Here is a 22680-nt window from a genome sequence, read left to right on the forward strand (position 1 = left end):
CGCTGGAGCAGTTTGCTCCTGAAGGTCTGCACCCCGTGGAGGAGACTCACGTTGGAGAAGGCCGTGAAGGACTGTCTCCCGTGAGAGGGACCCTACGCTGGAGCGGGGGAACGATGAGAGGAGTCCTCCCTCTGAGGATGAAGAAGCAGCAGAAACACCGCGTGAGGAACTGACCGTAACCCCCACTCCCCGTCCCCCTGTGCCGCTGGGGGGGGCGGAGGTTGAAGCCGGGAGTGAAGTTGAGCCCGGGAAGATGGGAGGGGTGGGGGGAGGTGTTTTTAAGATTTAGTTTTATTTCTCATTCCTCTACTCTGTTTTGCTTAGTAATAAATAAGATGAATTCCCTCTCTAAGTTTGGTCTGTTTTGCTCATGATGATAATTAGAGAATGATCTCTCCTTGTCCTTATCTCGACCCATAAGTTTCTTTCATTGTACCTTTTCTCCCCTGTCTAATGAAAGAGGGGAGTGATAGAGTGGCTCTGGTGGGCACCTGGCCCTCAGCCAGGGTCAACCCACCACACATGTGTTTCATTTGACTTGTGATAGGCCCCAGGAGGATTCATTCCATAACTTTCCCAGGGATTGAAGTAAGACTGATGGGCCTATAATTTCCTGGGTCCTCCTTTAAGCCCTTCTTGTAGATGGGGGTGACATGAGCCTTTTTCTGGTCTTCTGGGATGTGCCCCTATCTCCACGACTTCTCAAAGATTACGGAGAGCAGCCTCACAATGACATCAGCCAGTTCTCTTCACACCCTCGGGTGGATATTGTCAGTGCCCATCAATTTGTAAGGGTCAAGCTCCTGTAATGGTATCCATGTCTCTCATTCTCTCCTGCCTTCCTCTTTGTCTAGAAGACACTTTTTTTTTTCCAAATATGTTGTCTCTTGAAAATTTTTAAAAGTAACACCTGCAGCAACACCTGTAGCACAGTGCCATTAGAGGAATGAACTGCCTTGCTTTAGTATGCCAATAAGCCAGTTTTGGCTTTGGAAAAAGATTGGTTTTCCTCAGGCCTTACGATATGTTCTTGGTATGTAGGCATCTGCTTTGTAGAACAGCATAACTGGGCAGTTAAGAAACATAAGCTCCATGAAGGTAGGTATTACTAAAGCAGACTTAGACAAAACTGCTTTTCGTTACCTGCTATGAACGATTGCAAGCTGCCCCTAGAAACCTGGATATACTAGATGCTGTTAGCTGGCCTCATACTTGAGACAAAAACAACCTCGTTAATACAACATTTTCCAACTGTTCTGATTAATTGTATGCTCTTCCTAGAAGTCTCCCCATAACAGCAACTCTGCATTCTTGGCAGTTCACTGCAGTCTTTGGGTGGTTCCAGTCATATGACCTCCACTAGAAATTTCCTACTTTTTTTCACAAACACACGGTTCATTGTCTCTGTGTTTTGTTGCTCAAGCTTTTTTTTTCTTTTGAGAAAAAGTGTTCAGAAAGGTTAAACCTAAATCCATCAAGTAAAGGTCATAATTAACTTCAGAAACTGCTGAATTAACAGCTTCAGATCTCCCTGAAGTACGCACCAGTGAAGGTTATTCCATGTAGTGGGAGGTAGCTACTGCCTGCAGCCATGGCATTTCCCTTCACTGAAATACTCCCTGCTATGTGCAAGTGTGGGATAAAAAGAGAAGTGGTTCAAATTAAAAAAGAAAAAAGCATTACACACATCCATATTGCCTTTTGCCAACACATGTAATAAACATTCATGAAGTCTCACAGCATACCAAGGAAGAAAAAGGTTAAGAGCTCCTAAGACAGATGACTTCTGGCACGGCACAGAGCAGTGCAGACCGAGCAGGGCTCCAGGATGCACGAGGGCTCTGAACAGGTCATTCAGAAGTACTCAAATAGTACTGAATACCAAAAGTTAGGTTATGTCCTCCTGAGTCAGAACTGTTTCCCAATTCCTCCCTTGCCCCAGGATGGGTGTATGCTGCAAGTGACAATTAAATAAACAGCACTGTTATCTTGCTGTCTTGATGGTCTACTTATTGCCAGAGCAAAAGTCAAGATTTCACCTGTTTTTCACTTCTCTTGTCTCAGAAAGGAAGCAGACAGACACATAAGCCCACTTATTTAGTATGAACTAATCCAAGAAGATTATACAGGAGTTTAAGGAATTTTTACTTCCATCCCTCTCGTCTAGGAATGCAAACCAAATACTTAGTCAGGCTTATGTGTAATTTAGGTAACATAAATCATAGCAGAGCTTGAGCTAAAACCCAGAGACACTGACAGTGACAGATCCCTACTCTAGCCATATAAGCATAATTCTCTTCTGCTCATACATGTTTTGTAATCTGTGATAGCTCCAGGATCTGTCTGAACTTCCTAGTCCATCTCTTCAGCACACATTTTTCTTCAAATATTAATCATAAGAAAATGTCTTGATGGATGGACAATAAAACCAGTGCATACAGTGTCAGGACTGTGGCAATACCGTGAGTAATATTTTTTACTCTCTCTTTCTGAGTATCTCTATTTAGATTGGGAAAGCAAGCATGTGTAAGGACTCAGTAAAATTAGCTTTCTGAATACCTATATGATTCTGCTTTAAAAGTAGTTCCTGCTCTCCGTCAGCACTAGGCTTCTCCTCCCTTCCTCTCCCACGGCAGTCCCTACTCTAGATGGGAAAACTAATGTTTTAGAGAATATATTTTTCTTTTTCCCTCTAGATGAGGGCTGGCCATCGGTCTCACTGTTTCACACACCCACCCTGGGTCAGTGGCTCAGGGTTGGAGTGAGGGGAAATGACAGGAGGGGCAGAAAAGGCTCACACCATTTTTTCTGGTCTAGGACTACCAGGAGCAGCCCAGGACAAAATAAGCAGGTTAAAGACAGGAGCTGCACGTGTGCAGGGCAGCACATGGCCCTGGCATCAAACAGGAACTTCAACTCTGCTCTGCCAACACCATGCATCCCACAGAAAAGGCGGCTTTATACTCCGTTGCTTTCTTTTTCTGAGAGAGGTGTTTGGGGAAAAGGGAGTTTGAACTGTATTGAGGACATATTCTTGACAGGTCTGAAGTAAATTCAGGAAGGGATCAAGGCTAATGAAGAGGGAAGGAGGATCTGTACAGATCAGAGCCAGAGATTTTGGATTGGGAAACAGCCACAGAAGGAAAAAGAGCAAAAGTAGAGGTACAGGAAGGACAGAAGGACATTTGAGGGCAAGAAGAGAAGAACTTAAGGAACAGAAGGATGCACAAGTGTCAGGGGAAATCACAGAAAAAGGAGAGCTCCTGCTTCCTGCATAGGGGAGCTTTGGAGAAAAGTGTCATCTTTGCTGTTGAGACCAGAAACAGGTATGCTGTGCTCTCCTTATAATGTGGTATGACCTTTACCCAGTGCATTTGAGGAAGAAACTATACAGTTCAGCACCAGAATGAGCATTCCTTTGGGGATCAAATGAACAGAAAAGGATGGTTTATGAAACGATACTGTTCTATCAAACAGTGTATGAAATCAGTTTCAGATCTATAACACAACTCTACTATCAGAAGGATGTTCTCTCTACAGTACAAATTCAGAAGCACCATGTGATGCAGGATAACCATGGAAACCATTGTTTTATTCAACAGAAGACTAAACAATTGCTTTTTTATGCTCAAGGTTGCTATTGCATCAAATGTTACTGCATGGAGAATCTTACAGACTTGTATTTTCAAACGGATTTCTCTTCCTGAACAGACATCTATAGTATATCAGCTCTCTGTCATTTAAACAAATGCTATTCCAAATACAGTATTCAGAATAAGTCAATCATTTAAACATTTAGGAAGATTGATTTAATTATAAAAGCCATTAGATTCCAGGGTAGGGAAGGAAAAGGAATATTTTACAACAGAAAAATCTATAGGAGCACACTGATGTGCAAGACCTTGTAGTGAATGATTTTTAATAACTGTGCTCAGAAAATACTGGGCAGAACTTATGACCTCAATGGCAGGGATACGTACCACAGGCCATGCAGAGAGTGTTTAATCAGCACTGCATGGAGTTTACCAGCAGCGGTAGATGCGTTGGGTGGGGTTTATCTCTACCTACATTACACATTTACAAAGTGGAAATCTGTAACTTGGCCAGTCACCCAGATTCCCTTTATACTTCACAGAAGAGAAGTATAAGCTTCATTGCATCCTACACACAAGACATCTAGAAATGGCTTCTAGATGAATGGCACCCTTTAAGCCTAATCCTCAGAAAAGATGCTGCCATTTCCCACCAGCTTTAGCATATGCCTTAAACCCAACAGAAGTGCACACTCAGGATGCCCAGAGAGGGTAAAGAGCATTCAGTACACCAATAACCTAACATTCCCTTTAAGTAACAACTTCTAAATCTTTGCAAACCTCTTTTACCTCATGGGTTGATGATTTATGCTTCGGGCAAGACCATTGTTTGCTTTATGCTCATGATGCCACTCCTCTCCTCTGGAGTTAGTAGCCTTCCAGATAGTCTTATAGTTAGTGTACTTATGTATCTCCTAGAGTAATAAGCTTGCAAATAAAGATCGATATATGCATTTCTAAAACACACACACAACTTCACTTTCTTGAAGAAAATCTTTAGATGCCAATGAAATCAATGGAGCCATCTTGGTTCACACCACCTGCTGAGTTGGTTCTTCATTTCCATTATGGCACTACACGTACTCTTCTGATGATGAACCTATGATGAATTTGTACACAGCACCAATGTCACGGCATGTAAATGTCCCTTCTCCTTCCTTCCCACCTCTCCTGGCTGCTGCTGCGACTGTCACTGAACAACAAAGGACCTTAGAAGGCTGGAAGAGGTGAGATGGCACCTATATACCGCAGAGATGTTAGCATGAGGCATGAAGAAGGCTTACTGCTTATGGGCTAAAGCACAAGCCAGAAATCTGCCTTGTGTTTGACCATAAGGGGAGGGGGAGAAACTCTGATATAACAGAAGAATTTCCTAAGGATACTAATTTCCTTGCTTATTTGGGAGTTAATTTATTGATGAAGCTGTTGGATCGTTAAAAAAAAAATAAAATTATTTGTAGGTAACCTTTTAAAAAGCAGCTAAACCCAAAAGCTCTTCCGAAGAAGGTGTAGAAGAAGAGATGATTAATTACTGTCCTACCAGGAGGAACTATATTACAGAAGATAAGTGAAACTTTTATCCTGTGGAGAAGATAATAAATTTGATATTACAGCAGGAGAAAATAAGAATTAATGCTGGAGTGGGAAATTGCAGTGGCCTCACAATTATTACTTCTGGATTACAGCATAGGCTGATTGATGAAATAGATTTTACTAGTGGTAAGTAATAAATCTCATGATAATGAAAACATGGGATTCTGAAGACCATCATTAACCATACGATAGCTTTACATGGCAGAATCACTGCGTACTTCTGAATGTGAAAATCAGCCACATAAATCTACTACTTGATTTCCACTTTAAAAAGCCCTATAAATGCAAATATACTGGAGGCTGATATTGGCATTTATAACACTTTCCTCAAGGGTGTATTGACATTGCTATTCTCCAGCTTTATTTTCCAAGACATGCATCTCAGTAGCACATGAAAGCTTGCAGGTTTTGCACAGTGTGCACTTTAAGACTCATTCACCTTCATCCAGCAAACCCCTGACCTTGCAGAAAATAATTTCTGTCTCTACTCTAAGCACCCAACATACACAGCTAAGTCTGTTCTCACTTAGCATACACATACTTACTTGTACAGTGCTGAGCCAGATGGTGAAACCATTTCCCTTACCTGGTTGCAAACATTGCTCTCAAGGATGAGAAGGTTGCTGCATCTTCCTTCAAAGCCTTTAATTCATTCCGTAGTTTGGTCATGGTTTCAGTCACCATTGCTTTTTCATTTTCGTATTTATTCTTCAAATTGGCTAGTGCCACTTCAGCTGTCTGAAAACACAAACAAGCATATATTCTTATGAGACAGATATCTGATAACAGCTAAGATGCCATGTTTGATTTTAATGTAGATTTCCTTCTTCATTCACACAGTAAAAGAAAGTTAGACCTCAGCTTCGTTGCACTGCACCCTTTAATGTCTTCTTTTACGTTGTACTCTGTAAAGCTAGGAAAAGAAGAAAGCCATTCAAAGAACAAGCCAACTTCAATGCACTTGCAACAACTCGATACCTAAAATGTTTCTGCAAAACTTTGCAGCTGTATGTTGAGGACTCAGGCGAATGAGCAAGTTACTACAGCTTAAGGAGCTGCTACCGCGTCATCTGAGCTGCAATAAACAACCAGGTGTGTCCCACGACCATGCTGCAAACAGGACACACGGCGTGTTAGACTCGGCCTCTGTAGCTGAGGCGGGAACTAAGGTGCTTCACCTCATGCTTCCTGCCAGCCAAGGCTCTCCTTGGCGAAGGAGACTGCTAGCACCTGACAGCTTGCTTTTACGTCTGAGCACTGGCGATGCCTGCTTTTGTGCAAACCAGCCTTATTTTGGCAGTTTGAATCACTACAAAAAAAAGTGTAAATTACAGTTTTCACTTAACAGGAAAGAAAGGCTTTGTAGTCATCCTATTCCTTTATTTTTTCTGTTCCTCCCTTTCTTTTTTCAATTTCATCCATTAAATGTCTTTAATTTACTGTGCTACTGCTTTTAATATTTACATTTGTCTTATTTTTGCAAGACTTGAACCTTCTGCTTTACCTATGGAGTTTAGTAGCATTTTTGAAGTTATTCAAAATACACAGTTTTATAGAGGCTTTATAGCTACTGCTGCTATGAGACATTTAAAATTATTGCCATTGAATGAGATGAAGAAAAAAAATGTTTCCTTTTACATTTACTCAGAGGGGGTTATGGCTGGTTTTTTCACTTAATTTAGTGCATAATAAGTTGTAGCATTTCATACAGGCAATCAATTTCCCCTGTTGATCTCGTGGGTTCTTGAGCCATCACCAGGGGAGAGAAGTGTAGAAGAACATTAGTTTAAAGCAACCAGCAAGGGGACATGACAAAAGATGATAATGGACAAACAGTTGGAAACCTATTTTGAACTCAGTTTTCTGAAACTCAATACATTTCCCACTAACAAAAGGACATATTAGCATCTCCTACTAAGTATTCATTTGTGTCTGGGAAATAGCACAGTTAGAAACGGCAGTGTTAAAATAATTCCGGGTTTTTTTTCCAATTGTACACTCACCAATAATGTTTTCTCTGCTTTCACACTAGTTTACATTGAGAGAAAAGATTTTTAAAAATCACTGTAACTACCTGTCATTTTAAATAGATGAGTTTTTCTGTGTCAAATTTTAAATCATCAACAACACGTTTAAAAAAAAAATTGACCACTTAGGGATATATTCAAATAAATGCAGCTTTTCTCAACCTTGCTGATATATGCTTTGGTATGATGTAGGATGGTAGACACTGTCCTACATCGTGGCAGGATAAAGCAGAAATCATCAGGTTTCTATCTGTTTTCAGCCATGAGCAAAAATGTACACTCATAAATTAACATAGAGAAGAAAGATTAACTATGTTTAATAAAACTACTTTTTTGAAGAGAAATCTAGGAAATAGTGAATCAGGGGACAAATTCCTATTTAACAGATATGATTTAATCAGATTTATTTAAGAATTTTCAGGTCACTGAAGTGATTTATGAGAGCACAGGTAGACTCTGTAGCTCAAACTGAGTTCTGCTTTGCCCCTAAGGCAGGAAATCAGATGCATGCTTTGTAAGAGAAATACAACCCCATGTCCCTTAACCTATCATACCTGATCTTCGAATACAGAATCTATGTAAAGATTTTCCTTTGGTTTAGAATGAAAATTATTTAGAGATATTTGCCACCTAATGATAGACTTAAATTATTTCAGCAGTGAGATTGCATATTCCATGTAAACCAAATAATTTACACATCACTGAAACTGTGCAGAATGATCAGACGGATCATTGTGATCCCTACGTTTTAGTCTGGATGTCAGGGTAAGTTAAATGACATGTAACACTACGGGATGAAAAATAACTTAGAAATATATTTTAGCTTTTGAATAAAGGTAACAGAGGAAGGACTGTGTCAAATCTTCAAACCTTTTTTTCTTCCTGTTAGAATTTTCCATAGAACTACACATAGACAATAAAGCATAAATTGGAAAAACCTATTGGAAGTGCCTGGTGGCTCTCCACACACCAGACAAGCTTTTGAACACGCTCGTCCACAGGCTGTCAAGAGTCCCCCTTCTTAAAGTCTCCTAAGGTGAAGAACGAACGGCCACAAGTGCTCTGCTAGAGAAACAAATAAAACTATAAAAAATGTGTTTTTAATAGACAAGAGAAAGAAAGGGGAAGCAAGCAAGGGTAGCTTCTGTTAGAAACCTGCAGCCAGGGCCAGCAGAGCAGCGGTGCATCGCTCTAGCAGGCGGCACAGCACGCTCAAGGGGTCCTTGTACGAGGCGGTGGGCACCGGACGGTGCAGGTGCTCCGGTTACCTACAGCTCATCGCTTTGGGACCTGGATGCTGACTGAAGCCGATTGCTGTCAGACTCCTCGGCTCCAAGGATGACATTTTACAATGCAGCCAAGACAATCTGTATTGGCTAGCTGCCACCAAAAGAATAATTACCCCACCTTTCCCTGTCCCTACCCTTGGCACGTCTGGCGGTTTTCTTCTGTGCTTACTGTGAGCCAGTTGGGGAGCCTGAAGAGGCAGAAAACTCTCCTGAATCACCCTGAAGCCAGAATGTGGATGGGGAGTGGGGCTGAGGGGAGAAGGGGAACTTGGACTCCATCTTCCAGAGATACCTATGTGTCTGGTCACCTCAGCACCTATACTGCTAGACTGTGCCAAGAGTAACAGGGACAAAAGGAACTGAAGCCATAGCTTCATGTTACTCTTCCTCCAGCACCAGCTCTAGTCTATATTATTTCTATTTGTTCCCCCTCTCAGCCAGCCTCCAAAATTGTACCCACTGAGCCATATATATGTGGTTTTACCTGAAACCAGTTCTGTGGGATAATCTAGTTTTTAATAACCTGGGGCGAACGGCGCATTTGGAGAGTGTTCTGAAAGGAAGGATGGGGCAAATAAAAGTCTGCATCCCTGAGTAGTGGGTGCCAGAAGGGAGTAGGTGCGCAGGACCTGGCTTTTTTTTTTACCAACTCTTTCTGAAGCATTTGATTTTAAGTTGTGGTTAACTACAGAACTGCGTTAGAGAAACTTTGCTCCAAATAAAAATGCAACTTCTGAGCAACACACATGGAAATGGAGAGCACAAGAAAAAGAGGAAAATGGAGAAAAATGTGTGACTACTCTTCAGTGAAGTAAATAACGCAATAAGACAGGAGAGGGGGTAACGACACTCCTGGCCGGGGCGGGGGGGGGCCCATCATGCTGAGGAACCGGGCGAACACACTAGCTACCCCCTCAGCGAGCCGCCTGGCGACACAGGGTTAACGGCTCGCTGAGCACATTGCTCTTGCTGTGCAGAGGACATGGCCTGGAGCTGACAGCAAGACCGGGAGGGAGCAGAGAGCTCCAACACCTGCAGGGTACGAAACACTGTCCAGGAAGAGAGAGCTGGGGCACGCAGAGCGCAGCCCCCCTGTTCCCCAAACCCAGCCACGCAGCTGCACAGGCTGAGGTGAGCACACACCGAGCCCCCGGACCCAAGGCACTGCCAGCACTCACAACGTCCTTTTCATCCCTCTTCTTATCATTACAGAAGAAATGCCCAAATCCAGCTGCCTAAAGGTTGCCACCTTAATCCTGATAGCCGTGAATAAATCCCATTTTCTCTATATATTTGCATTCTAAGATGACTTCATATCCCATTTACTTTATATTACCAGTCTGAGAAGCAAACCAAGTAAAAAAAAATGTTACTGAAAGAATATTAATTCCTACAGTGGTAAGGACTTTATTGTTTCACACAAGAAAGCAGAACAGTAGCCTGTTATTTTAGTGCAGAAATTGTAGGTGGTACTGGATCTTTCCAGCCAGCCTCACTTTCCCAGAGAAATTTTACTGTATTCTGTCTTTATAACATCAGGGCACTTGTTTATAGATAAGGTACTATATGTCTGGATTATCAAGTTATTTTTTCCGAAGGACTTTTATGGGTATCTCAGTTACAGGAGCTGGAGATGTAGTTACTGCCAATACAGTTGCGAAGGTCTTGCTGACTCAACTCCTTCCCATCGAACCATTTACCTACGAGAACAACCGATCATTTTTCAATCAGAACTTCAGGATATTAAATCCCCCTCATAGGCAGCTCTGCTTTCTGAATGTTATTAGAAACCAAAATCAAAACCATTATTGAACCGGTCCTAAAAGTTATTATATCATTAATTTGATATTACTTTACAATTTATGCTACTTGTTAATGCTAATGCTGCTTGGGTTTGCTCCACAGAACTGGTGCTGACACCAATTATGGCTATGGATAAATGGATACATAAATCAAGACAAGGTAAGCAAGCGAGCTAGAAAGATATATGTGCCTTGCTATTTTGAGCAATTGATTTAATAATCTATTTTCCTGGGCTTAGGTTTGCAGCTTCTTAGAGCAAAGTTTACCCTCTTTTTTTGTATTATAGAGTTCTGTGTAGCCTGTTTGCAGCCCAGTCTAATGCTTAACGCATATTTGAAAATATTACTACAGAAAATACACCTAGACTAAAAAGAAGGATCATCAGATATTGCCAAATGCTTTAAACTAGGCAACAGCTTGTCAGGTTCAAACAGAAATTCATTGTATTGTGCACTGCTGGAGTACCAGGCCCACTGCAGCGGGAGAAGACAGAAACAGAGACACCCTCAGGGATGTCCTGCAGTTGGGAAAGTTACTGTGAAGAGACGTGAACACAATTCGGGTCGGGAGGCAGAAACTCTGCGCTTTTTCTCTTCCGATGAACCATTTGCCACTGTGTGCCTGGATAGCAGAGGATGTCAGCACACTGCGAGAAAGCGTACTGCCAGGAAAACGGTACAATTCCGCTTTTAACAGCATGTTGCAATACTTCTGGGGGTCACTAGAGCGCACCCGTGCTTCCCTAGTTAGGGGTGTGACTTCACTACTGACCTACACCCGAAACAAGAGACCCGGGGTCTCCCCTTGGATCCGAATGGCGAGATGCTCAATGAAGGCCAGGTCTTGCCTTTCTTACAGTGCATTTGATTGCGCTCATCTTGCTTTCCAATGTTATTTCAACCAAAAAAGCTTCACCTGAAGCGTCTGTGCTTGGAGTGCCTACAATACAGAGGGGTTTTTGTGATAGCATTTCTACAAAGCAGGACGACCAGCTGCAGGCTTCCTTCTCACAGGGGCTGCCGCAGCTCTCCCCTGCTACCTCAGGCTCCAGCGGTGTCCTGCCATACGATGTAAGGGATGAAAATATATAATTTTGTGTTAACGTCAAGGCTTGAGGAAGGTTTTTGGAGGGGAAAAAAAAAAAAAATCAAAATTCTAGCTCTTGTGGTTCTTGAGCAAATGTGGAAAAACTGAACCAGATATCCTTTGTAGGCTCATCTACACTGAAACCCACAGGGGAAAAAAAATCCCCAGCCTATTGCTGCTTAAAAACTTCTGGTTTTGGAGGGAAAGAACTCAAGGGGATGAATCTTGACTCCTGTTTTTTGAACATGAGCTGTGCTTTGGGTCCTAGGATATACCCATCACTTGAGGCTGGCAGTACTACTAGCACATAATAAAACTCCTTCCCTCCCCCCTAACTTTAAATTTCTGCTATCCTTTTATATCATTATGTCTTTTAATTTGAAAGTTTGAGGATGTTGATATTAAGGTTTGCATGAACAGTATTGCAAGATTCTATACCCAGTTATACAGTTACCAATAGCTATGCTGCTATCCAATAAATAAAAGTTTAATTAATAGCACCTCCTTACTCAGCAAATCTATCTCTCCCATTTCAGTGAGCATGCTTTAGGATGATGCTTTATTTCTGACAGCAATAAAAGTGCAAGACTGAGCTAGATTCTCTGGTGGTATCAAAAGTAAATGATAGCTCTATGCTAATGGAAAAAATCTTTAATTTGGAATCTAAACCCATATACCTCAATTGCATCTTAATTACATTTTAATTACATGGAAAATCCACATATAATTGCTCAGAGCTGTTATTGCTTAGCTAGAGATGGTATTTAATTACTTGAATTAATATTTAACACATGTTGTAATGGGGGGAATGTTATAAAAGACTCAATGTTTACTGAAATATTACTGCAATTTAAAAATCCCTAGTACTCTAGAAATGCAGTTACAGATTGAAACTGTAACTTCAGACTGCTTGACTACTGGGAATTTTAACACTGAAATCCCATCACTGTCATCAGATAACAGTATCCTAGGTTGTTAACCAGGATTCATGACCCCATGTGGTGATCACTGCGCTGCTTTTTGCCTGGCACTTTTCTCATCTATCTGAAACGATGACTCTGCCGCTGCAGCCTCTTCCATTCAGACTTAATTCTGCACATAAGGACATGCACTGAAGTAAATAAAACTATTTGCATGTTTAAATTTAACTTTTTTAAGTGCTTGCAGACCTGGAACCTAATGGCTACAAAGGGGTTGGGAGGATATACTGTGCAAAAAAAATGACAGTCCTCTAAAAACAGGCTGTTACATGGTCATCTTTTGGTGTTTGATATAAAATGCATAATAAAAAATATAATTCTCAGCTTATTTGCATTGATGCAACATCAAAAATAAAGTGGGTTGATGGGTTTTTTTAAGCTGTGAAAATTTTCAAAATAATAATTTTAAATTGTTTATTGTCTTAAAATATAACTTTATAGCAAATCCTTCTCAAAATAAAAGATTGCGGTTACTGTTTCAGTCAGCTTAGTCATGTAGTGATGTTGTCCCTGTTGTTAAAAAAACAAAAGAAAACCCTGATTTTGTTTCTTAAGGGATGAAAAATATTACAATAGCAGGAGACGTTATTTCTGAATGAAAAGAAAAATAATTTTAAAAAAATTCCAACTACAAAATAACTCTGCATTTCACCTGCTGTCTTATCACAGAATTGCCCAGCTTCTGTATGGTCCAAAGCCACTGGTCACACTTTCACATCTGCCATTCTCTTCCTGAGGCATGCTTTAGCTTTTGTGGCATCTATTTTTAACCCTCTTAAATTTACTGGGGGGCATTCAAGTTTTGCAGCCTGGGTAGTGTTACCAAGAGCCAAGAAGAATGCAACAGGTTGTTTGCTCCATCTGGTCTCCTACACCCCACCACCTGGGCCACCCGCAGCTGCTGAGGTGCTGGCCCAGGTGGTCTCCCCTACGTTTGTCTTCCCCACCACTCCAGCGGTACCTGCCCTGGCGAGGGGTCAGCACACCTCTGAGAGCCTCTCCATGCACACTCTGTTTTGTTTTCCAATGTTGGCAATCTTTTTTGTTGCGCAATAATGATAGCAACATGCCCGTGCATGAGGCTGGGTGGTAGCTGATCCCTCCCTGTCCCTCGGCTTTTCTCTCGCTGCACAGGAAAGGCTCTTCTGCCTGTGTCCTCAGTGAATGGTAGGTGCTGAGAAAAGCAGAGCTAAAGATCTTGAAGAGGAGGTGTGGAGGGAGGGAAGAAAGGTCTGCCCTCACCATGATTGAGTGAGAGACTAAATAGCCTGTGAGTAAAATCTCTCCTCCAAAGGACTCCTGGGAAAGCTTGTAAGTGACCTGTAGAAATAACAGGCATTCCCGACCGACTGCTTCGTTGGCATCTTACCTGCTTATTGGCTTTCAGCACTGCTCTCAGGGTAGCGATCTGCTCCCGCTTCGTACTCAGGAGTGATTTCAGTTTCAGTATCTCTTCCATTAAGGCCTCCTTGTCTTTGTCGATCATGGGCGCCAGCTCCCGAGCTGCAGCACGCTGGCGTGACAGCTGCAGCGACCGATCGACAGCCTTCTGCAAGTGCTTGATTTGGTCCCTTATTATGGCATTGAGGTTGTAGATGTTCATCGGCTCTTTGCGGATGTCACTGCTATCGGAGACGGGGGAGGAAGGAGGTGCTGTGATGACAGGAGAAATGGTAGGTGTTTTTGTCGGGCTCTGTTCCTTGCCAGGCTCCGTGGCCTCTTTCGTCACCTGCTCAGTCGGGGTCCTGGCTTCTACGGGGGACGCCACCCCCCTTCTGGCGAGCCGCGGGGAAAGGAGACCTCGAGGGTCGTCCGGTCCTTTCAGGCTCCCGCTGCGGGTGACTCTGCTTTGCCTGTAATAGTCCAACATGACCCTGTTTGGTGTCTCGTTGTTGCACAGGCAGACGTGATGGTAGAGCTGAGCAAGCTCCTCGCTAAACGTCACCAGCTCATCCTGGGCGGTGTTGAGGGTATTATGGTTTTCATTTGCTATGCTTGTCATCCTTTGCAATTCCTTTTCCATGTGGACCATTTTTTCCTGGCTTTCCTTGGTCAACTTCTCCAGGTTTGTCACCTGTTCATCGTACGTCTGGATTCTGCTCTCATATTTGGCCTTCTCTTCAGTGTAGTTTTCCACGTATTTATTATATTTCTCCTTTAAGGCTTTGATTTCTGCTTTAAGGTCTATCACCTCAGTAACAGCTACTTTGTATTTACATTCTAGGATCTCCAAGCCATTGATGTCCACTTCATAGTCGTGTGCTTCCTCACCGGTGTCTCGGCCCTTCTCACAGTCAAGCTCAGCTTTCAGCTCCTTGTTGCTCTGCAGTCCCCTCATGGCGTTGACGTGCTCCGTGAGCCTGTGGACTCGCTCGTGTTGCTCGGTCAGGGCTCCCTTGGTGTGCTCCAGCTGTGTCTGAGACTCCTGCAGGTTGGCCAGGAGAATGGCCTTCTCCCTCTCCACCTGCAACAGAGTCAAAGTAAGAAAACCAGGATCTCATCCTACCCGTGCTTTTCTGCTGAACACCAAACTCTGCAATCACGTTCGTCTCTTTCACTCCCCCACTCTGCATATGTAACTTGAAGACTTCAAAGAGATTTTAGCCATATACACCTAAACCATAGAATTAAGTCAGAGAGAGATACATATAATTTGTAGAGGGTTATGAAGTCCCAGCCTCTGTTACAATTTGCAGTATCACTAGGTCGCAATTTTACACATTGTCCACCGAAGAATTACTGTGTGTCCAAGCACTAAGTGCCTAGTCAGCTAGAGTGATGATGCTGGATTTATTACAACAGATGTTCCCTGAATTTTAATAGACATGAACTGCATCACTGTTGACTATAAGCCATTCTACTGGTACATACACATTTCTCGATACAGTTTGAATTTACATTTCCCATTAATAGCTCTGCCAATCTTTCACAATATTTATTTGTATCTTTGGACTGATGCATTAAGGCTTGATTACTGAATGCAAATACAGTAAACAAATGGCTGTGTACATTTCCAAAGCTTAGATTAAATAACCTGCTGTGTGAGAATATAACACAGATCAGGAGACTGAGCACATGCAACTCCTAGGACTCCCCATCTCCATCACTTAACTATAAGCAAAATCCATGATTTTAAGGACAAGAGAGGAAAAGTGGGATTTGCAGTACAGCTAACAAACCACTGGTTCTGACCTAGTAAGTTCCTTTCTGAATATCCACAGAGAAATGTGGATGTTGAACAGCAGAAGCAGTCATGGAGAACTCTACAAGTTTTAATGCACAGCATGTTAAAGCAAGCGAACAAGACAAAGTTTGATCTGCTCGGGTATTTGCTACTCACGATAACACCCCTGAAAGACTCCCATTTCAAGTTTTGAATGTAGTGCTTCGACTTCTTTTCTGTGCCTTTGTCCTGTTCCGAGTTGTGAACTGGGAAGCAGAGGAAGGCACAAGGAGATGGGAATCCTTCTTGCTTTCATGGCTTTTGCAACAGGACCCTGAGCCTACCAGGTTTACTGCTCTTTCTGTCCCACTGTTGCAGTATCTCAGCCCCGTGTTTACACACGCAGTGAAAATGGCACTCTTCACGTTCCCTTTATGAGCGGCTGAATTACTAGTTCTGAGAATTCAAAGCTATCAGTTCTGAAAACCCTTTCCTTCACTATCAGCATCCCCCCAGGTAGTTTGGAAGAAAGTCAAATCAGCCACCATGAATCTAACTGAAGGAAAAGAAAAGCCTTGTAGAGACCGAGAGGGTATTAATGCCATCTCACAAAACGGTCCAAGCAGTGGTTCAGACTCCTATTTTCTCGTAACGTGGCTTTCGAGCAGTGGCTGTTGCTCAGAAGTATTAAGGCACTAAAGCATATGATGATCCCCTGGTTTTACAGACAGGCTTTCAAAACATGGCCTCTATTAGAGCCTGCAATCAACTGCAGGCAAAAACTGTAAGAATAAAAATAGAAGCCATGTTAAAAACATCTAAAAGAATCAGCCTAGTTTTCCCCTGTACAGGTGACTGATGGCTTAAGAATTAAAAAAACAGGGCCAAACCTCATCATTATTTTATGATCCAGTAAGAGTCTGTCTCCTTAGATATAGGGCACTCCCTTTTAGGCACTACATAGTCTGCGCAGAAGAGGACAGCCAAGTACCACAAGTACATTGGTACCCTTCTCAATTTGACATTGCTCCCCCATTGCTGCCTCAGTCTGCCTGTCACCCCCTCCCCTTCCTGCTCAAACCCCACGTCAGCCCACGCTTGTTGAGAAAATAAAAAATAGGGCAACCTTCCCCTTTGCCAAGGGCATCTTCTTAAAAGGTGACCGCTCTCCAGAGATTTCTCGGTCTGACCTGTCCTGGGGAGCCTCAGAGAGTGACCGAGCAGAAGCTGCCTCACCAGCTTTCCTCCAGTCTGCCCCAGCTCTGCTCTCCCCAGAAACTTTCAGCTGAACTCCTGGTTATAGCAGGCTTAGGTGTTAATTATAGTACCCACATCAGATAATGAAGGTGCTTATTCCTTCAGGCTGGTGAGCTACACACATGCACGGAAATCTGAGTTTTGCTTAAAGGACTGTCTCACCTTATAGTGAGAAGTCATATGGATGATAATGATGCCTACATTAGATATCAAAGGCAGGTGGCTTTGGGTCTGCTGTGGGTATGTTCACATGGAAGTAGACAATTACCTGTACGTTGCACTAGTGTAAAAATAAATATAAAGCTTACAGCCAGGGAGCCTTTCCTTCGAGAAAACAACTTGCTGTTAAAGCAGCACAGTGTTTCAGCGTCTGCTTAAATTAATCAGACAGAATTGATCCTGCCAGATTACTGATCTCAGCCATCATGTTCTATCATGAAGGCAAACTGTAACAGAGCTGATCGGGATCTTTATGATCATTTCTCTTCTGAACATAAATGTGTGCTGGAAACAAATACTTCTTTCAAATAGAAAGGATTTTTTCCAGAGAAAACATGCAACTTTTAAAACCCATACACCAACTTGGACAGTAGGTAAAATGAAATACATAGATCTACTAAATTTTACTACTTCTAGTCTAGTAACTATGGGTGAAGATTATACATTTCTCTTTAAAGTTATAAATACATGCTCCTACTTCCAAGGAAAAAAAAAACAACCCCAAAGCTCCAATTCAGCCCTGAGCACACCTTCTGAATATTAATGACTGCTGTTTCCAAGTACGGTAATTATAGTTCTTATTCTAGACAATACCAAACTCTTATTTCCACCCACAGTAAACTACTGGGAATTGCAGTTATTTTTCAGTCCAGTTGGTTGGTTGTTTTTTTTTTTACATTGAAGTTAGTAGCTGCAGTAAGGGTCTTTATCATCTTAAAATGAAAATAAAAGCAATTTAAAAGTAGCTGTACCTATTTTGTGATGCATTCTTCCCTTCAAAGGTTTCGGTTTGAAGAGATTTCCCTTCCAATTTGCTCTATAGCTTGCAATTATGGAAACTAATTTTACCATTGCTATTTGCCCCCCCCCCCCCTTTTTTTAAATAACATCAGAATATCAGTGAATAATTCCTAGTGGAGACTGGAACAAATTAACAGGAAAACTCAGCTCAAGAACCCTGAATCTCAGCTGTATTGTGTTTGCCAGAGAGTAACAGGCAGCTGGAGAAGAGTGTCAGAACCTGGGCTACTTTTTTTTTTTTTTAAACTTTTTTTTTTACTTTTATTTTTTACTTTTTTTTTTTGAGAGAACTTAATCCAAGTTTTCCAAATATGATGTCAGCCTTCAGGAACAGGGAAAGCATTGCCATGGAAGGAAGAGAGGATTCCTAGGCTTTAAAGATGAGATGGATAATTCTCGCTGGACAACAAACATGAAAGCAGAGCAGAAAGCCTTGAGCTTTTCCAAAATAATCTTGGAATACAGGAATTTTCAGCAAGGTATTTGTTACCTAGTGGATTTAAAAGATAGAAACAAAACATTTGAACTTAAATCTCTTCTAGGGATCAGCATAGATCATGGACCACCAGCAGCAGCAGCCTAAATCTGCAAGAAGGAATGATACCTGTCATACTAACTTTTTTGGTGAAGGTTTCTTTTTGAGATTGAGCAGTGAAAAAATTTGCCACACGTGTAAAAAAAGGAAAATCCGAAGTTTACTTCTCTCAAAAAAAGGAGCCTACTGTTCTACAGACATAAAAATAGTTCCCACAAATGGGTCAGTTCCTTCAGCAACCCTGTCATAGTACAGCCTCTTCAAGTAAAACAAGAGGAACATAGACCAAATATTGAGATGTGACTGAATGAACACCACATGGCAAAGACACTGTGGAGGAGAAAAAAAAAATAAATTCAATTTTGCTGAAGAATTACCTTTTGTCAGCTTGAACCCAATTAAATCTCCCATCCACTACAAGGAAAAAATTTGGAGTAATTCGTCACACTTACTGTGTGTGACCCAAGGTGAGCTGATGCAACTCAAGAGAGCTGATCACTTTAAAAAAGTACACACCAGCATTTTCCAGTAAGCCTTTTCAGTTTCTAAAGAAATCAGATTTCCAGCTGGGTCCAGTTTTTCTTTTTAAACCTTACACCTTTAAACATGATTAGAATACTGAACAACAGTGGTGGCTATTGGAGTGAGGGTGCTGGGGCCCAGCAAAGCTGCTGTGACCTAAAAATGGTTATATTTATTTTCTAGGGTCCTCCTAGGGTCCCATAGGATCCTAGACAGTTTGTGGCTAGTGACTGTGAGAAGGCTGACACTTTGTTTACGATGTGTAAAATAAATAAGTAATGTTAAATTCAGAGACCATCAAAACATTTGCAGTGTCTTTCAAGTAGAAGTTTGCTGATTTATCAAGCTCAATATTTAATTTAATAAAATCAAGACAAAATATACCCAATCTTGTTTTTTTCAGTTCCAAACAGCTTTCACTCCAGATTTATATTGCATAAACTTCATTGTAAATGATGGTTGAAAATACTTATGCTGTATTTTAAAACGTCACCATTTCAAAGCATTTCTTCTGAAGGTGGGTTTTTTTATTTTAACATTGTATTTCTGAATAAAATCAAAAGCTACATATATATGCATATATTATATACATAAACGTATACGTCCATACACATGCATAATTTTATATATGCACATATACACAAACTACACACATTGTTTACATTTTAATACTGAAAAATTTTCTGAAAATTTTTAACAGAAATAAAATTCCAAATTTCAAGCTTTTCCACTTAAATTATGTATATCTTGCATCAAAGTTATTTGTGCAAAGCACTAGATGTCGTCAACATTTGCCATGTCATAGTGATACCTGTGAATATTGAAATATTAAGATCAATTCAAGCAACTAGAGCCATTGCTCAATAGATGTAACCAAACAAAAGGGAAGCCATTGTAACTTAGAAAATAATTAGTTGTAAGATAAGAAGCCCTGGGACAATCTCATTCTAAACAGCTCGGCCCTGGAAGAACAGATGCGCAAAGATAAGAAAGTTACAAGGTGATCACAAAACCAGCCTTGAGGGATAAGGTATATGTGATACCAGGACTGAGTCTGAAGACCCTCAACGACCACCCGGAGGTGCCAACAAAGGTGCACGGAAAGACATTAGCATATGCTAACGAGTTCCCGGAAAATCCATGAATGTGATAAGCACTACTCGGAAATATAATGAATATGTCTATTAACATAGTATAAATACTTGCTAGTTTTGTCTTTTGGGTGTGCATGTTAGGTGGAGTTATCCCCCCTGCACCCAGCGCTGCAATAAAGAATGCCTGCTTTCTAAAACTTCAAAATAAGTCTTACAGAGTGAATTATTTTGCCGCTTTCTGGTAACAATAGCTCAGATCGAAACTTCCCACGGTGTGTTTGGCAATGAAGTAAATAGAATAATTAACTCTTCAGCAAATATAGGACAGACCACGCCGGGATTTATTGTTCTCTCACAAGCACTGAAAATTTGGTTTGCTCTACTTCCAAAATGCCTTTTACGTTTTAAGCAGGAAAGGATTTACATTTACGCCGTTTAGAAGAGGCACTTTTTGGAAGCCTGCAGCAAGAAAATGCTGGATGTTTCCTTGATGGTGTCAAAAACCTTTCAAGCTCTTGTGGCAGAGAAGATGCCCAACAGCCTGGGCAGCAGGACCCTTGCTCTGTGTGGCACTGTACCCCTTTCTAAGACAACGTCAGCATCGGGGCTGGCAGCTTGAGGTTTTGTCTGGCTTGCATCCCAGGTTCCTAATCTGGTTATGCCCGGGCTGGGATGAATGGAGACCAAATGGTGGCTGTATGGTCCCCAAGGCACCCCCTGCAGCCTGCGCATCCGCCGGGACTGCCAGGGTGGACAAGGGCACTCTGGGACATCTCACACGCCACATGCTCTCCGAGTGCACAGTTATTAAAAGGAACGCACCTCTCCTTTTGTTCTCTCTTGACGGTATGCCAAATCTTGTTCAAACTGAATTTAATGTCAAAAACTCCCTCTGACTTGCAAAGGAGCATAATCAAGTCTGTCTGGATTTTAGTGGGGTTTTTTCCAGATAGCTTTGGTCATATTGAAGAGTACTTTGTTCCATTTGCAATTTCTTGGACATTTCCCATTATCAAAGCAGGAAAAAACAGAATTTAACCATCTGCAACCACAGTAGCTAGGACCTTTTCTCCTCCTTGCACTACACATCTGCTCAGATCACACTGACTTTTTGCAGACAGATACTCTGTTTACTAGGGATATTTCTAGCAAAACATGGATATGAAGACACACCGAAGCAGAAGTCTGAAAACGGGACATTACGTGGTCAAGAATGAGGGAAATAATTGCAAAAGCTGGCAGTAGGGTCCATAGGATGGGTGTCTAAACACTTCAGGACATTAAATTCAGCTCTTACCTGCATGAGTTGCTGCTTCAGTTTCTGTATTTCTGATATGTTGAGCTCACTGAAGAGGTCAGAGACAGGGTGCAGAGATTCTGCTTTCCTACTCGTGGGAGTTCGGTAGTCACCGTTGAGCTTCACGAGAGGCCCGTGGATATGTCCATTCATTTTGTCGTCATTGTTGGGCTCGCTCCCATCCTCTGCAAACTTCAATCCATCTACTGATATATTAATATGGTTATTATACATACTATCATTGAGGTTGATATACTGGGAGAGTTCCTTCCTCAGATTGTTCTTTTGCTCTCTTTCATTTTTTAAAGTTTCCAGAGCTTCCTCCAGCTGATGCTCAGCAATCTCCTTCAGCCGGATGGCATCTTCTAGCTGACTATTAAGCAACACTGTCTCCTCCTCAAATCGTTTAATCTCATGCTTTAAGCCTTCATATTCAACCTGAATTAGACAAGACAAAGAACATTCATAATACTAAAACTTAAGTCATGAAAACCTGCCATTTATCAGCCTTATGGAAACAGGTTTTACAGGAAAATACAGTTTGAAATACCAGACATTGCCTGCAGCTGCAAAGAACTGGCTGCACGGAAAATGCAAGTGGAGCCTGCTCTTTTAAATCCTCCACTGCTCACTTTTTCAGCATGTGAGAATGAAGAAATTTAACACCTTTTTCTGAGTAACTTATGACAATAAGCAATGTATGTCATGGACAGAAGGCTGTTTAGTAGCAGATATCCTGGTAACCATAGATTTATTATGAATTGCCATAAGCAATGTTGGTATATCAAGGTATGCATAGATCTCAGGCTAATATAGTCAGATTTATTAATCGCAAGTATTCTGAAGATGACTCCTTATCTAAATTCTTACCAAATGTAAAGTCACTCAGGCACGGATACTCTAAAGTATCCGGAATCTTAGTAGTGTTCAAGCACAAAAACTGCAGAAGAGACTCAACTCTCTTCTCTGCGTCACACAAGCCTTTCCATTATTCAAGAAGCATTTGATTTTAAAAATTAAACAGCAAACTATTCATACAATCAGTTTAAACTCTAAGATGCCCCAAATTGTTGGAGATTTTTAAGCTATCAAACAAGCATAGTAAACAGCTCATCCAGCCGCACAATCCTTGCACTGTGTGCTGGGGGTGGTATTTCGGAGCACTTGGCAACCTGTTGCTCTGAGCGCGCTGCCTAAAGCGCTTCCCCCAGCGACCTGGTGCAGCCTCACCGGGCTTGGAGGGACTCACCGGTCCTTCTCCTTCTCAGAGGGCAGGCTGCCTGCCACGCACTGACGTGCAATCTTTTACCAAGGTATTTATTGGCAGTGTGGGCTGAGAAAAAAAAACCAGCTTCTTCTCTCTTCTTTAAAAGGCAGCTCCCACATTTATTCAGTCCTTTCTATCACACCTAACAAGAAGC

The 22680-nt window shown here is 41.7% G+C and overlaps 1 protein-coding gene across 9 annotated transcripts in view; it reads right to left on the reverse strand.

Annotated features, from left to right (window-relative positions):
• Positions 1-22680, reverse strand: part of BICD1 (BICD cargo adaptor 1) — a 272459-nt gene that overhangs the window by 117041 nt on the left and 132738 nt on the right. For all 9 annotated transcript variants that reach the window (XM_075755912.1, XM_075755858.1, XM_075755869.1 and 6 more), the window contains exons 4-6: positions 21260-21697; positions 13741-14835; positions 5773-5924 (exon numbers count right to left, since the gene is read on the reverse strand). In XM_075755912.1, the coding sequence (XP_075612027.1) occupies positions 5773-5924; positions 13741-14835; positions 21260-21697 (1685 nt within the window). The remainder of the gene's footprint in view (positions 1-5772; positions 5925-13740; positions 14836-21259; positions 21698-22680) is intronic.

This window comes from Balearica regulorum, chromosome 1 (genome assembly GCF_011004875.1).
Source record: "Balearica regulorum gibbericeps isolate bBalReg1 chromosome 1, bBalReg1.pri, whole genome shotgun sequence".
NCBI classification, from domain to species: domain Eukaryota; kingdom Metazoa; phylum Chordata; class Aves; order Gruiformes; family Gruidae; genus Balearica; species Balearica regulorum.